Consider the following 14,725-nt stretch of genomic DNA (forward strand, 5'->3'; position numbering starts at 1 on the left):
CCTACATCCTTTCATATCACACAGCTTTCTGAATCTGAAATACATTCTGATACAAGCATATCACTCTGTGGACAAAGTTGTCAAATTACTTTTGACATTTATGAAAAATAAAATATTACCTGATCAAGTATTGAATTAAGTTTAGTAAGCAAACTGAATCCACGACCTTGGATAAGGTATTGCCCAAGTGCTGCTATGTGTGTTTTCTCCTCTTCCTCCTCCCTGGCCTCCACCCTTTGGTCCACTGCATTGCAAAGTTGGCTGACATCTGACAAAAATTCACGTGCCAGTGAATTACTATCACTGCTCATGACTGAGCTATATATTAGAAAGAAAGAATAAAGAAAGTTAAAGAAATAACTAGTTTCCAGATTTAATGTATTTTCCAGAGAACCAAGTAAGTTTGACTGAAAGATTTTACAGATTAACATAACATGGGATATATATAAGTACCATTCCAAAAATAAGGAGCGGAGCTGCTATGGGCCCCACTGCTATACTTATTATGGATCAAAGTAAAGATACAAACCACATGAGACATTGATACATTGGAAAAAGACATATGAGAAGTCATATTATGCGCTAACATATTTAATAAAGATGAATGTGATTTAAACATTGTTATTGTGAAATATTCAGGTTATGGGTTCAAATTGATTTGTAAGGTTAATCCCTCTCCCAGAGAGGGTGCGTTACAATATAACATAATTTCTCAGGAAAAAATGGGCGAGAACTCCCTCAAATGTCTGAAATCTTTCAAAATCTGGTTCATTTTTTTCAGATAAATGAGCAGTTAAAACAGTTTTAAGAGAATTGCCTAAATAAGGGCTTTGACAATCTAATCTAGTGTCAACCAAATAGAAGTGGAAGTGAAGAATACCAAAATTAGAAGATGGGATGGAGTCTTTATTATCACTAAAGCATTTCAGAGCAGATATAGAACCAAAATATTTCAGAAGTGCGTATTTCAAAATGAAACACAATTTACAGTTTCCACTAATCTACACAAAATAATCTCAAAGTCTAAATTATTAAACTGTGATTAATAACTAGCTAGCAAGGGGAAGGTGGAAGAAAGACCAAAGGAAACAGACTGACTGAATAGGATATGGAATATTCTTCTTATATGGTCAAGTCAACACATATAATGCGAAAAAAAGAATGCAAAATTATGAACATGTAATCTATAGAAATTTAAAAATATGTTCAATCAAAAGATTTCATTGATAATGTCAAGAACTTGTCAGATTGGTTCAGAATGGTTGAATGTAACATGGCTCTGATGCAAAGAACTGTGGGGATTTCATCTTGTTCAGAGATGGGGCCTCTGAGTGACTGGGAAAGTCCTAGTTTCATTTCGCAGCTGCAATTAATTAAGAGGCCTGTGAGAAGACACCTGGGTATCTGATGAGAGCCTGGTACCAAGGTCAGCTTGGCCTGGGAAAGAGAGGAGTACGTGCCAGTTAGGCACGAAGAAGAAGCATTACAAGAAAGCCCCCTGATTGGCTGACTAGAGTGGTCTGTTACTAGGATCGTTTTTTTACGTATAGGGGGTAAACCTGGGTTTCATCTGGATGGGTGGTTACCTGAGTGGGGTTCCACTGCCTTTCACTACCCAAGCTATGCTTCTCTGGGGAGAGGTGAGACTTTTCAACAACTACCTCTTCAGTAAGTAGAATAGTTAGTTTTGTTATTTTGGTTTGTGTCTGAACTCTCTGTTTGTATTTTTACCTAGCCCTGATGGGTATGAGTTTTAAGGAAATATTTTGCTGCTAATAATTGTGCACTATATTTTACTCAATAAAGCTACTTCTTATTAACCTAGGTGTGTTCTTTGCAGAAGGGGAAATTTGGCTCTGAATCTGATACCTTGGCCACTGACCACTGACTACTGTGTTTTGGGGTTGCTTGGGGCTCCAGGACAAGAAGTGCCTGTTTGGCTCTTGTCTTTGGGAGTCCCTGGCAGAAGTACTTCTGGGCTCTGGGTTTCCCGATTCAAAGTGATTAATCAGATTAAGGGGTGGTAGCAATCTACCTACTACCTTGCAGGGCTGTTGTTGGTTTGCTCAGCCTTGGCAAGGAGAGATATTTTGCCAGGATCAATGGCCCTTGTTTGCAAATTGGGTCCTGGGACTACATGGAATGCCTCTTTGGTGGCACATGACAGATAATAGTTCTTAGTATCATTAATATTATTGAGTTGATGAACTGTGATGTAATCTATTGGTTGGATCTTGACTTTGCCTTCTCCAGATGGAAAAGCTGTTTGTGGAATCCTGTGGGCAGAGGGGTGGGGGTGACTTTCCCCGCTCTCCTTGTAGCACCCAGTACACTTCCTACACTGTTCTGAAGGGTGCCCCAACCCTCTACTGGGGGCTGCATGAAAAGGGAAGGAACTGGCAAAAGCGTCTCCTGGGCAGAACTTTGCTCAGGCAATATTCCCACCAACAGAACAGTCTGAATCAAACCCAACATACATATAATTTTAATAATAAAAATGGGAGCTGAAATGGATTCGCATGGGAATTTAAAGTCACAAGACTGTGTTCATTACTTAGTTTTAACCGGCCAGATATGAGAGACTATGTCAAGAAACAATATATTTACTAGTTATGGAGATCACACAAGTCAACCCAATATCACTGGATGGCTCCATACTCAATTTTTAATTAATTACAGTTAGCAATGTACTATTGATACACTATAGGGGGAAAAGCTTCCTTGTTCTCTGAAATATTCAAACAATATGATCTTGCAATGATATACTGTTGTTTGTCATGTCTTAGATAATGCACCCAATATCCAAGGATCACCAGAGATTACACTTCCTCTTAGATTGATATTTTATGAAGTTTTATTCTTAGTTTGATTCTTAGCATGCCTCCTCTGTGACTAACCTATAAAAAAGGAAAATCCAGTAATTAAAACAAAATGTGTAATATGGGTTTAAACCTCACTTTCAAGAACCTTTCTGCACCATAGAGGCCTGTTTACAATCTAGCAACTAATTCCTGAAAGCCTCAAGAGGTTAGCCAGCCATGAAGTTTGCTCTGCTGCTTCCATCTTTCCCCCATCTGTGTACAGAAGTTAGCAGCACCAAGTCATGGTGACAGCATTCAGAACTAGAAGATAGAAATTTCATAACAGAGAAAGGCAATGCTTTAAAAAAGAATTAAAAATAATCTCAGACTGATGTGTATTGAAGTTTTAAATTGCTGATTACATTACTAATACAGTATGAAAAATGGGAAACATATACAGGTGATTGCAGTAGAAATAAAATTAATCTCAGAACCCAGTTTGAAAGGATTTGACCTAGTGACTTTAAGATCCAGACTATGCTTTCTTGTAAGGAAAAGCAGCCTCAGGAAGGAGAAATTTAGGGTTGAGACAGACTAATTGTTTTGCCGGTTCCAGTGTGTCTCTACCTCTCTTTTCTCAAAACGGGGGGGGGGGCACATGACACTAGTCAAGCCCCACCCATTTTTTAAAAATTCTGCTTCAGGGAGGTTTCACAACTGATTGGTAGTTCAACTCCTTTGTCTTCCAGGTGTGGTGAATGGAAAAGCTTTGCTGCAGGCTCAGGCAGAGACAGTGATTGGCGCAGTACTTTGCTGTGGGCGGTCTTGAAAGGTTTGAAAGCAGCAGTGGGCAAGGGAGGTGTGGCCAGCAGAGAGCTGTATCACTTCAAAACGCAGCCAGAAAAACCATTCTGGCTGCTTTTCAAATGACTTGTGTACCTACAGCTTTAGAACAAAGAAGCAGTGAGGTGGAGCGTTGAACCTTCCCCACTACATCTCCTACCCATCACATTCCTTCCCCTACCTTCCCTGGCTGGACTCCAGATGCATGCTTGCAAAGAGTTCAGGTTGTGGATGAAGCCTTAATTCAACAAAGGACATTTTTTTTCTTAATAATGTTATTTGTTATTTAGTTTAATTTTTGTAAATTGTATTGCTTTTATTGATGTATTTTTAGACTTGTGTTTATTTTTCTTTGTAAGCCACTTTTGAGGGCCTTTGGCCAAAAAGCAGGGTATAAATAAATTTAATAATAATAATAACAACAGCAACAACAAATACACAAAGATTTCATGAGATGGGTAACTAGTGGCCTGCTTGTGACAATAAATCTAAACCATAGTTCAGACTATCATGAGTAAAGTCTGACACCCTGTTCTGTTTTAAGTAGCTCAAGTTAGAATAGGCCACAGTTTGAGAAATTCTGGTGTGTTTTTTTTTAAGAGTAAAGTTAAAGCTTTCATTTCCTTCTTGCACGCGGACAGGGAATGTGCAATCCTGATGTTGGCCAAAACTCTTTCGCAATCATCTGAACTCTGATCACCCAAAACAGGCTAATGGGTCTGAAGCACTACACCCCACAAGCAAATACGGATGAAAATTTGAGACCACACTGTCAAATCAATTTCAATTACATTTCACACCACATAGTGATATTCTACTTTAATGATTTCAAATCTGAGAGATAATCCCACCCGTCTCTCAAAAAATTGGTACAAATGCCATTTAACAACATATCTCCACCATGAGTGCGTGCACATTTCAGTTTCACTTAAAACTAACTGGCAAGAACATATTCACTTTCTTAAAAATGGGGTAATCCCACCCAAAAGCTTCCAGTATTAAACAAAAAAATTCTGATAAAGCATTTGTACAATTGTTTAGCCATGTACTAAGATCACATCTTAGCCCACTTATCCCTAACACCACTCAATATAAGTGGCACAGTAAGTTTGGACTGAGCTGTAAACTGCTCATTTGAAACAATAAACCCAAATTTTCAATATACCAATTTGTTCATGCAATATGGTTCTATTATCTGTATAACTTAGTTTTTGCCACAGGTTTCTATTTGTTTAGACTAAGCCAGCTGATCCAAACTAAAAGCTTTTTAATTGGTGCATCAACACCTTTGGTAGCAACTCAGTGCACTGCAGAATGGATGCGGAAATAGGCAGTGAACTCTCATGATTGCCTCTCCCTAAGGAAATCTACTGGTCCTCATTATAGTTTTGGATGATGTTGGCTGTAGTTTTGCCAGAGCCACAGCCAGCACCTAGCTATATTGTCTCCCTTTGCATTCATTTGCCCAAGAGCCACCTGCAATCCCTCTCTCACCTGTCAACTCACCTTCAAGTCTCTCTACTTGCTTATTTACTTTGAGCAACTCCAGATGTTCATATTGCTAGTGCTGGCACCAGGCTGCAACCAATGGAGTTTCTTTATTCCAAAAAACCATAGTAGGGCAATACAATATTAGATCAACTGTTTCTATTAGAACTGCAATGTTTGGCTGATGGATCAATTAAAACATTTAATTAACTAAAAAGATGCAGTGGATTTTTCAAAGTGAACACAAATAATTAACAAAAACAGCAGATGGCAAAACACAATCTTCAGAGAGGCATTTTGAGGTTAACTAGTGATGAAAAGAGGATACTAAATAAATAAAATTATTATTATTTTCCCCATAAGAAAGAGAAAAGGGATATGCCTCTTCTAAGACATTGCTTGCTGCAATGTGTCTTCATCATCTGAAAACAAAGTATGCTTCTTTTCTTCAGTACTGTCGTTTTCTTCTTACATGCAGACCTCTGCAGCTTTGATCAATTCATCAACTCAAACTCATGCATTAATTGACTAAGATTTAGTTTTAGGGAAACTTGCTCCAGCTTCCATCACACAGACTGTGCTCCACAGACTAGGGATGGGTGAGAAAGTAGATAAAGCAAGCTTTACATTGGAGTACCCTGATGTTTGCAAGTTCACTACCTTTGCAGACCTATTATGTTTGCTATGAGCTTCTGTGGCTTTTCCTGGTACAAGTTTTTTTTTAAAGCAGCAAATATAACATTGTTATTGATGACATCTTCAACCTGAACTGTTGAAGTGTGTATTCCCTCTGCGACTTTAGCCAAACTCACAGTTCTTTACTAGTCTGACAGGCAAAAGGTATCTGACCATCAGCACAGTGAAAAAACTTACCCAAGTGGGAGGGAGGAGAGGAAGCAAGCAAAATAAGTTGGTTAACTTCAGATAGACTAACTGTAAGGCCAAGAAGTCAGCAGACAGCAGCACTCAATGCTCAAAGATAAACTGGGTTCAGTTAGCAACTTTCAAAACTATATCACATAGCTGCACAAGCCTCATTTAATTACATTGGAGGGGGGACTTTCATAGAATAAAAGAGCTGGAAGCAGTGGCGTCACTAGGGTTGGTGTCACCCGGTGCGGTAACTCATGGTGTCACCCCCATGGACCTCCTCCCGTACCAGACCATACAGAATCCTTAGTAATGTTTTTTGTACTAATGTTACCCGTAAATCATAATTCCCATATATCACTGAATGTAATGGCAATAGTAGTGACATAAACAACTAGCAAAATTAAAATTACACCTTTAAATTACAATATCATATGCACAGCCCAAATTCTTGCTCTTATCACTAATGGGAGTTAATTATCTTGCCCATAGTAAATTTTAAGATACTTTCAGACCCTCAGCAATTTTCAAGTGGGATATGTAGAAGAAAAGTTTGGGAACCCCTGGTATAAGACATCTGCTTATGTCCCTATGCTGCTCTCACCCCTCATTTAGGTGCCTGGGATGCATGTGTGTGGACATACCTCCTTACAATTATGGAAAGTGATTCTTAATAATAAGTCTCCAGACACAAAGTTACACAGGTATTTATCAGTTGTTTAGTAGAAAATTCAGAAGTGCAGAGTCCCTTCATGATAGTTGCAGCCACATACACCTTTTTTGCTCCTGGATAAAGAATGAGATCTCTGTTAATGCATTCTCTCACAACAGACATCTCTAGGAGCCAATCAGCATGTAAGTGGAGAGCGTTAGCAACTGAGAAGAGTCTTCTCAGTGGCTGACTCACCTCCTTTCACTCTGATTGGCTCCAATCAGCAGGAAAGGCAAGGAAGCCTATTAGAAGACTCTTCTCAGTGACTAACACACTCCCTTTTCATACTGACTGTAGGATGCTTGGAGACATAGGGACCCTGCTCCCAAAAAAACAGAGGGACTAAGACCCCCTGGGTGACTACCCTCCTGGTGCTTATGGACATGACCGTAATATATTTTGTGACGTGCAAGTTCGATATTATTTATTAAATGTGTTTAGGATTACACTGATGGCATTCCCAAATATGTACTTTCACACAGACTTTGGTTTTCCATAACACAATGTTTGCCCAAGCCTCCACACTTGGGGGGGGCACTACTTGCACACCCCTTCCATAAGCACACCAAAGTTGGATATGCACCTGAACCAAGACCCAGACAAAAGGGCACTCAAAACAAAGGGCACTCAAAACAAAGGGCACTCAAAACAAAAAGGTAATTACAGTGGCTGAGTAGATCTTGTACAGTAGTTATACTGACTGGGCAGCCACTGTCCTTCATATTTTACAAAATACTTTTTCCTATACAAAGATTAAATTTCTGTGTATGAAAAAGTAATATATGAAGTGGTCTCAATAGTGAGAAAAGTAAACAAGTGAATGGTGATCCAAATGTTTTTCATTCTCACGTTATGAAGCTAGCTGCCAGATGATGTATCACCTTCCCTAAGCATGCAGCATAGACTGAAAAAATAGCACCAAGCCACCATTCAATATGTGCACGTGTTCTTTCCAACATGAATCTACAGGTCTCAAAAAGAAATGTGTGACAAAGTCCTCAAACACCTTATAACATGCCTCAACCATGACCACCCCCAGGAAGAAGGGCACACTTAAAATGTAGAGGAAAAAGTCATCTGCAACCATAGCGTGAAATCAAATACTTACTGGGACACAGTATGAAGAAATATTTATATAAACATGACTATCAAATATGTTTATGAATTACACAATCTGTAAATATATTTATAGTGCAATCCGATGTTTGTTTACTCATAAGCAGGTCCCAATGTATTCAATGGGGCTTTACTCAAACTGGGAAGTGTGCAGAGAACTACAGCCTCAAGTGATAAGGAACTTGTTCTTTCAACTTGTTCTTTTAAGTTGAGACCTTATCCCAGTTTGAGTCTGTGTTGGAATTGCTTTTCAATATGTTTTTAAATCTTTCTTGATATGTTTTTAACCTTTTTTTCTTTTTTTTAAGATGTCTTCAAAGCTTTTAAAAAAAGCTTTTACAGATGTTTTGTTTTAATGTATTTTAAAGTCTGTTTTTATGATGTGTTAAAGTTAAAGTGTTTTTAATGCTTTTGTTTGCTGCCCTGGGCTCCTGCTGGGAGGAAGGGCGGGATATAAATCATATAATAAATAAAATAAATAAATATAATCACAGCCATTGACAGTTATGATACTTTTTATTATTTATTATTATTTTATTTCAAAAGTATAGCCTGCTTTCTCTTTATCAAATAAACAAAGCTACTAACAAACCAAATAATAAAACACATTAGGGCTGCAGTTTTTTGCTGCAAGCTTGGGAGAAAGCCCCATTGCACTCAAAGGGACTTACGTCCAAGTAGATATGGATAGGATTGGATTACACTGTAAAATATCAATACAAAATAAGCAAATAAATACACAAAGCAAATACAAAATCACACTACAATATAAATAGCAGTAAGAGATAAAAATAAGACCTCACTAAAATAGCAATAATCAGAAAAATAAGAATAAATGGTAAAACAGAAAACAATGCAAGAACCAGATATTTATCTGTCATGTAGTTTTTGAGCCACCAGGAGGATCAGCCCACAGAATTTCAAACTTCTATATGAAACCATGATGACTAACAACTATGTGGTGCTTGTGATGGTTGGTAGATTCTCTAGGTCAGGGGTTCCTAAACAGTAGCCCATGAGCTTCATTCTTCCGCGATCCACACCCCCCCGCGTGGCCCCCCTACCTGTCTACAGTAGTCTTTACCATTGTCCTTAATTAAGATGGCGGCCGCAGTTTCTCTAAGGTACTGAAGCCGCTGCCACCATCTTAGTTGATGGCAGAGATGTGCGTGTGTAGAATGCACGTGTGCCATCAACAAAGATGGCAGTGGAGGCTTCATTCCCCTTAGGGAAACTGCGGCCGCCATCTTAATTAAGGGCAATGGTAAAGACTACTGTAGAGAGGTAGGGGGCAGCACGGGGGGGCAGGGGGCACATCCTGCCTCCGATTATGTGTTAGCACATGCGCTGTGCCGCATCACTCAGGCCGGACAGCTCAGCTCTCCGCCATCCGCAGCGTCCACCTGCGGCCTGCCCCGCTTCTTCCTGGACCTGGTGCCGCAGCCTAGGGGCGGGGGCAGGCGGCTCTGGTGTCACCCCCTCCATGGTGTCACCCGGGTGCGACCAGCACCCCCCACACCCCGCTGGTGACGCCCCTGGCTGGAAGAGGCCTGTAAAGCCATTAAATCCAAGCCCCTGCTCAATGCAAGATATCCATCTCCTCTCCTTTCCTCAGACAGACAATAAACCTGATGTTAGATCCCTACTTGACAATCAATTACCTAGCTTATTTACTTTTGAATTTAAAAAAATGCAGGCTATCATCAGGAAAAGAATGTTACTGTTTTGCAATAGACAAGGTTGAAACAGGAAAAGCAGAAGGTAACAAAGCACAAAATTATACGCACCATAACAATCTGCCAGCTTGACCAAACTGCAAACTACATCACTACCACAGACCCTTGTTTGTAATCACCTTGACTTTGAATTGCCTCTCCTATACACTGCATCTAAGTGGACTTGCTTTTTACATTCCGCATAGGACCTCTCAGGGGATCTTTTCCAGTGATTGCTCTCAACACTGACCCCAATTCTTGCTTTGAGGAATTCCACACATGCTCAGAGTGTTAGTGTTGGCACTAGGTTGCTGAATAACGGAGTTTGGTGGCCAAACAATATTTAAGAGGAACAAAGTTTTGAAATCCACACACAAAGTGTCAATGTTGTTTTGACTGAATCCACAAAGCAAGGGTGAAGATTTTGGTAAGGAGAAGGGTTGTAACTCAGTGTGAGAGCAATCCAGGGTGTCTCCAGATAGGGCTGGGAAGACATCTGCCTGAAACTCTGGAAAGCCGCTACCAGTCAGTGTTGACAATACTGAGCTCAATTGACCAATAGACTAATGTGGTATAAGGCAGTTTTCTAACTTGCTACATTGCAAGGGTATAATAAATCAGCAAATTTGTCCAAAATGACAGGTCTAAATTATACTTAGAAAATATATTTGAGTGCCACATAACATCTTCACAAAATATGTAGTACAGATTTTTGAGTGAAGATGAAAAATGAGCATGCAGCCCTACATTTCATGTCCTTAGGTTTCATACTATATTGTTTGCAATATGAAGAGTACACTGTAATTTTTTAAAGTCTAGGAAATCATGAGGGTTTGCATGGCCATGTTCTTATGTATGTGGCTTATCAAAATACCACTAGAAAGGCAAACTTAAGAGCCCACATGAAGTGGCAGTAAGGAGGCAATAGCCATTCAAATCCCTGGAACACATCCATTCCATTATCATAGGCTGCATGTGGTAATAAAAGGAAGAGAGTATAAACAGCTGCTGAATCAGTATCTACAGAGCAAAAACATGGGTCTCTTAGAATCTAAACAGCATTATGGAGTATCAGAACATAACTTTGACATGGGGGAACACTATTATCATTAATTTATTTATATGCCACTTAAAGCCAAAATAGACTTCGAAGCAGTTCACAAAGTATAAAAACTTGTTACACATACATTAAAATATGAACACCCATAAATACACAATAAAACAATCTCATTAAAACATTTAAAAATATACACATCCATAATTAAAATAAACAGATAAAAGGGGTTTAAATACTTTTGCTGTGCAACAGTCCTGATCCAGTTTAAGAGTAAAGCCACTCTCATGCCACCTCCAGACTAGAGTATCAACCTTAGGGATGGGAAAGAATATCTGCTAAATCGGACCTGGTACCAGATTCCAGCTGAATTCAATAGTTCGCAATCTTTTCGGACCAACACCTATTTCTTGCTGCGGGCCGTGGCTGTGGACTGCCTTCAAGTCGATTCCGACTTATGGCGACCCTATGAATAGGGTTTTCATGGTAAGTGGTATTCAGAGGGGGTTTACCATTGCCTTCCTCTGAGGCTGAGAGCAGTGACTGGCCATGAAGTGAGCTTCATGGCTGTGTGGGGATTCAAACCCTGGTCTCCCAGATCATAGTCCAACATTGGCATGGATTTTGCGGCCACGGCTGCAAATCAGCAAGAATTTATTATTTCAAACTTCTCCCCCCCCCCATTTTATGTTGAGTTATTTTCATAATCACAGCTGCTGCATTCGTAACTCCACTGCAGTTATGATGACTGTCATTTATCCATTATATATTACGGACAAAACTGCATTATTTTTAGATAGCTTATGTGAATGAGCACAGTCTTACACGTGGTTTTTGGGGAGCAGGAAAAACATTGCGTAATAGGTAGCTGACATGAATAATCACAGTGTTACACTTTTACTGGAGTTTCACCGATTCGGAACCTCAGAAAAACCCTGTGCGTTTACTTTATTATCAAATATGGAGAGCACATTGATTGGAGTGTTCACATGACTGATATATGCAAAGATGCTTCTGCAATGTAACAAGTGCTTTCAGGGTTTTATGGCTTGCCTTTTGTATTGGTCGTTAATGGTAACCTATGCATGAGAGGAATGGGTAACTGTTCCTCACTTCCCAGAGGGTCCTTCGGGATCTGCCCTTCTTTGGTAAAGAATAGATGAACAGACAACACATATACAGACATTTAACATACATTGTAATACCTTGAGACCTCCATGGCTCCTGACCACGCACAGAATTCTTACATGAAAAGTAGCCCATATAGGTTCTCAAGAGAGGGCAAACCTATATATAAATTCACTAATAGGCAAAAAACCTTGCAGTTTAAAAATGTACCTATAACCAACAGATATTTGTATCAAACTTTAAAAGGCAGGGAAATTGGGCAGCTATAGTGAAAGCACCAGGGGAGCAGGAGACCTGACCTCCTCTCTGAGATATTGTATTGCCTACAAATTTGTGAAAATGCATACATAATTTTAGGTTTTTTTAGTGTTTAGTATTTTTTGTGTGCTGAAAAGTGTTGCTGTAGTTCACATATTCACAGAAACAGAAGCAAAAGAGAATGATTTACTATAGGAAACTTCACTAAAATTGCAAAGTAAATCAAACATATTTAAAGTGACTATCTGAATGATATCAACTGTTTTAATATAATTGCTTCCTCCCTGCTAAAACAAGATCAGCACAGTGCATGTCTTGTTTCTGTTATTTGGGCTGACTGCAGGTATTGCCACCACTCACCATATGCTCAGAGGCACATGTTACCAAATTGTTCAAAGCTACACAGGAAGCGGATTGGACTGTGAAAGATTAACCCAAATTGTGTTTGCATTTTGACAAGTTCAGCAGGATTTACTCCCCTGCAATCATGTTTAGGATAGGTGAAACTGACCACAGGGGATGGGGAGCAGGGAGGAGGAGGAGGAGCACAGGTTTGATCATTTGCATGTTTATTGAGTTCAGTGGGATTTACTGCCATGCAATCATGCTTAGGATAGGTAAAACTGACCATGGGGAGGGAGGCCTGGAGTGGGCAGGAGAGGAGGAAGAAGGAAGAGGGGAGAGGAAGAAGAAGGATGAAGGAAGGTAGAAGAGAGGGGAAGGAGGAGAAAGGCAGGTCTGATCATTTGCATGCTTATTGAGTTCAGTGGGATTTACTCCTGTGCAATCATGGCTAGGAAAGGTAAAACTGACCATGGGGGAGGAGGAGGGGAAGAGTAGAGGGAAGGAAGAAGGGGGAGAAGGGAGCGGTGAAGGAAGGGGGAGGGGCAAAAGGGAGGGGAGGGCAGGTTTGATCATTTGCATACTTACTGAGCAATGGGATTTACTCCCATGCAATCATGCTTGAAAATGAAATGGACTGCCTTCAAGTAGATTCTGACTTATGGAGACCCTATGAATAGGGTTTTTATGATAATCAGTATTCAGAAGTAGTTTACCATTGCCTTCTTTTGAGGCTGAGAGGCAGTGCCTGGCCCAAGGTCACCCAGTGAGCTTCATGGCTGTGTGGGGATTTGAACCCTCGTCTCCCAGGTCACAGTTCTAGGATAAGTAAAACTGACCATGGGGGAAGAAGGGGAGGGAAGGGGAAGGAGGAGAAGGGGAAAGGAGGGGACTGGAAGGGATGAGGGAGGAGTGAAGTAAGGGAGAGGGAAGGGGCAAGAAGGAGGGGATAGGAGGGGGGGAGGAGGGGAGGGCAGGTTTAATATTTTGCATGCTTTTTGACTTCAGTGCGATTTACGCCTGTGTAATCATGCTTAGGATATGTGAAACTGACCTGGGGGAGGGGCAGCAGGGGGAGGGGCAGCGGGGGGAGGAGGGCAGTAAGGCAAGGGGAAGGGGAGATTAGGTGGGTGGGAACTGGGCAGAGCGGAAGCCCCTTTCCTATCCAAAAGGAAAACGTGAACAGTATCATTCTTTTTCAGGGTTTCCCCCACTTTTTTATTCTACAGCAGGTACATGTAGCCTCCCACACAAATTTAAACCAAAGCTGTCCCTGGGCACATCCACACAAGACCTTTATTTCACTTTAGGCAGTCATGGCTTCTCCCAAAGAATCCTGGGAAGTGTAGTTAGTGAAGGGTGCTGAGAATTGCTAGGAGATACCCTGTTCCCCTCACAGACCTTCAATCAGAGTGGCTGACTGTTAAACCACTCTGGCCACTGGAGCTTTGTCAGGAGAACAGGAGTCTCCTCTCAGCACCCTTCACAAACTACACTTCTCAGGATTCTCTGAGAGAAGCCATGACTGTCTAAAGTGAAATCAAGGTCTGGTGTGGGTGTGGCCCCCTGATTAGGCAAGCCCAGCAGCTGTGAGTCTGGCTTTTAGAACATGACAGTTGGTTCTTACTGAGCATGCCCAACATTATCATTGAGTTCAACCCAAAATTTCTTAAATGAATTAAAGATCAGCCAGGCATTTTTTTGACTTTTAAACTACAGAAGATGAAGGTCAGAGTATGGGGCAAGGCCAGTAATAGCATTACAGGTACTCTGCAGACATAGCTGATTTTTAATTAATTTCAGCAGATTATGAGAACTCTGACAGAAAAAAGTCCAGAAGGGGTCAGGTTTTTTCTCCCTCTCTTTTTACACGTTGAACTCTCGATTCTCTCTTACTGTTTTGTGTATCACCATGAAAATGTAGAGGGTTGCTAGTGTGGTGTAGTGGTTAAGGTGTTGGACTACAACCTGGGAGACCAGGGTTCAAATCCCCATATAGCCATGAAGCTCACTGGGTGACCTTGGGCCAGTCACTGCCTCTCAGCCTCATGAAAACCCTAGTCATAGGGTCACCATAAGTTGGAATCAACTTGAAGGCAGTACATTGACATTTTAAGCAAGCATTTCTGAGTTCAGGACTATAGGTTTTGTAAGGTTTTGTTTTGAAATGAGCTTATGGGAAGGATCAGAATGGCATGGGGGGTATTTTCAATTTAACATTGCGGAATGAGAAAAATCCATGCTGACTATAGTATACAGGCACTCTTGTGACTGTATAGTATAATCCTCATCATTTACATAGCGGATCAAAACATCAAAGTCCACTGGATTACAAATAACCCAGCTAGCACCTTGAGGGTTTTCCTGCAACAATACTGGGAAAAGAGTGACGCACTGA

At 40.6% G+C, this 14,725-nt stretch overlaps 1 protein-coding gene across 6 annotated transcripts in view; it reads right to left on the minus strand.

Annotated features, from left to right (window-relative positions):
* The window catches only part of LYST (lysosomal trafficking regulator), a 160,745-nt gene that overhangs the window by 133,060 nt on the left and 12,960 nt on the right, over nt 1-14,725 (minus strand). For 5 of the 6 annotated variants that reach the window (XM_061624550.1, XM_061624547.1, XM_061624549.1 and 2 more), the window contains exon 2: nt 120-318. In XM_061624550.1, the coding sequence (XP_061480534.1) occupies nt 120-311 (192 nt within the window). In that variant the 5' untranslated portion in view covers nt 312-318. Of the gene's footprint in view, nt 1-119; nt 319-14,725 lie in introns of those variants that run through there. The other variant, XM_061624551.1, reaches the window with a different exon arrangement.

The sequence above is a fragment of the Rhineura floridana genome, chromosome 4, assembly GCF_030035675.1.
Source record: "Rhineura floridana isolate rRhiFlo1 chromosome 4, rRhiFlo1.hap2, whole genome shotgun sequence".
Lineage (NCBI taxonomy): Eukaryota > Metazoa > Chordata > Lepidosauria > Squamata > Rhineuridae > Rhineura > Rhineura floridana.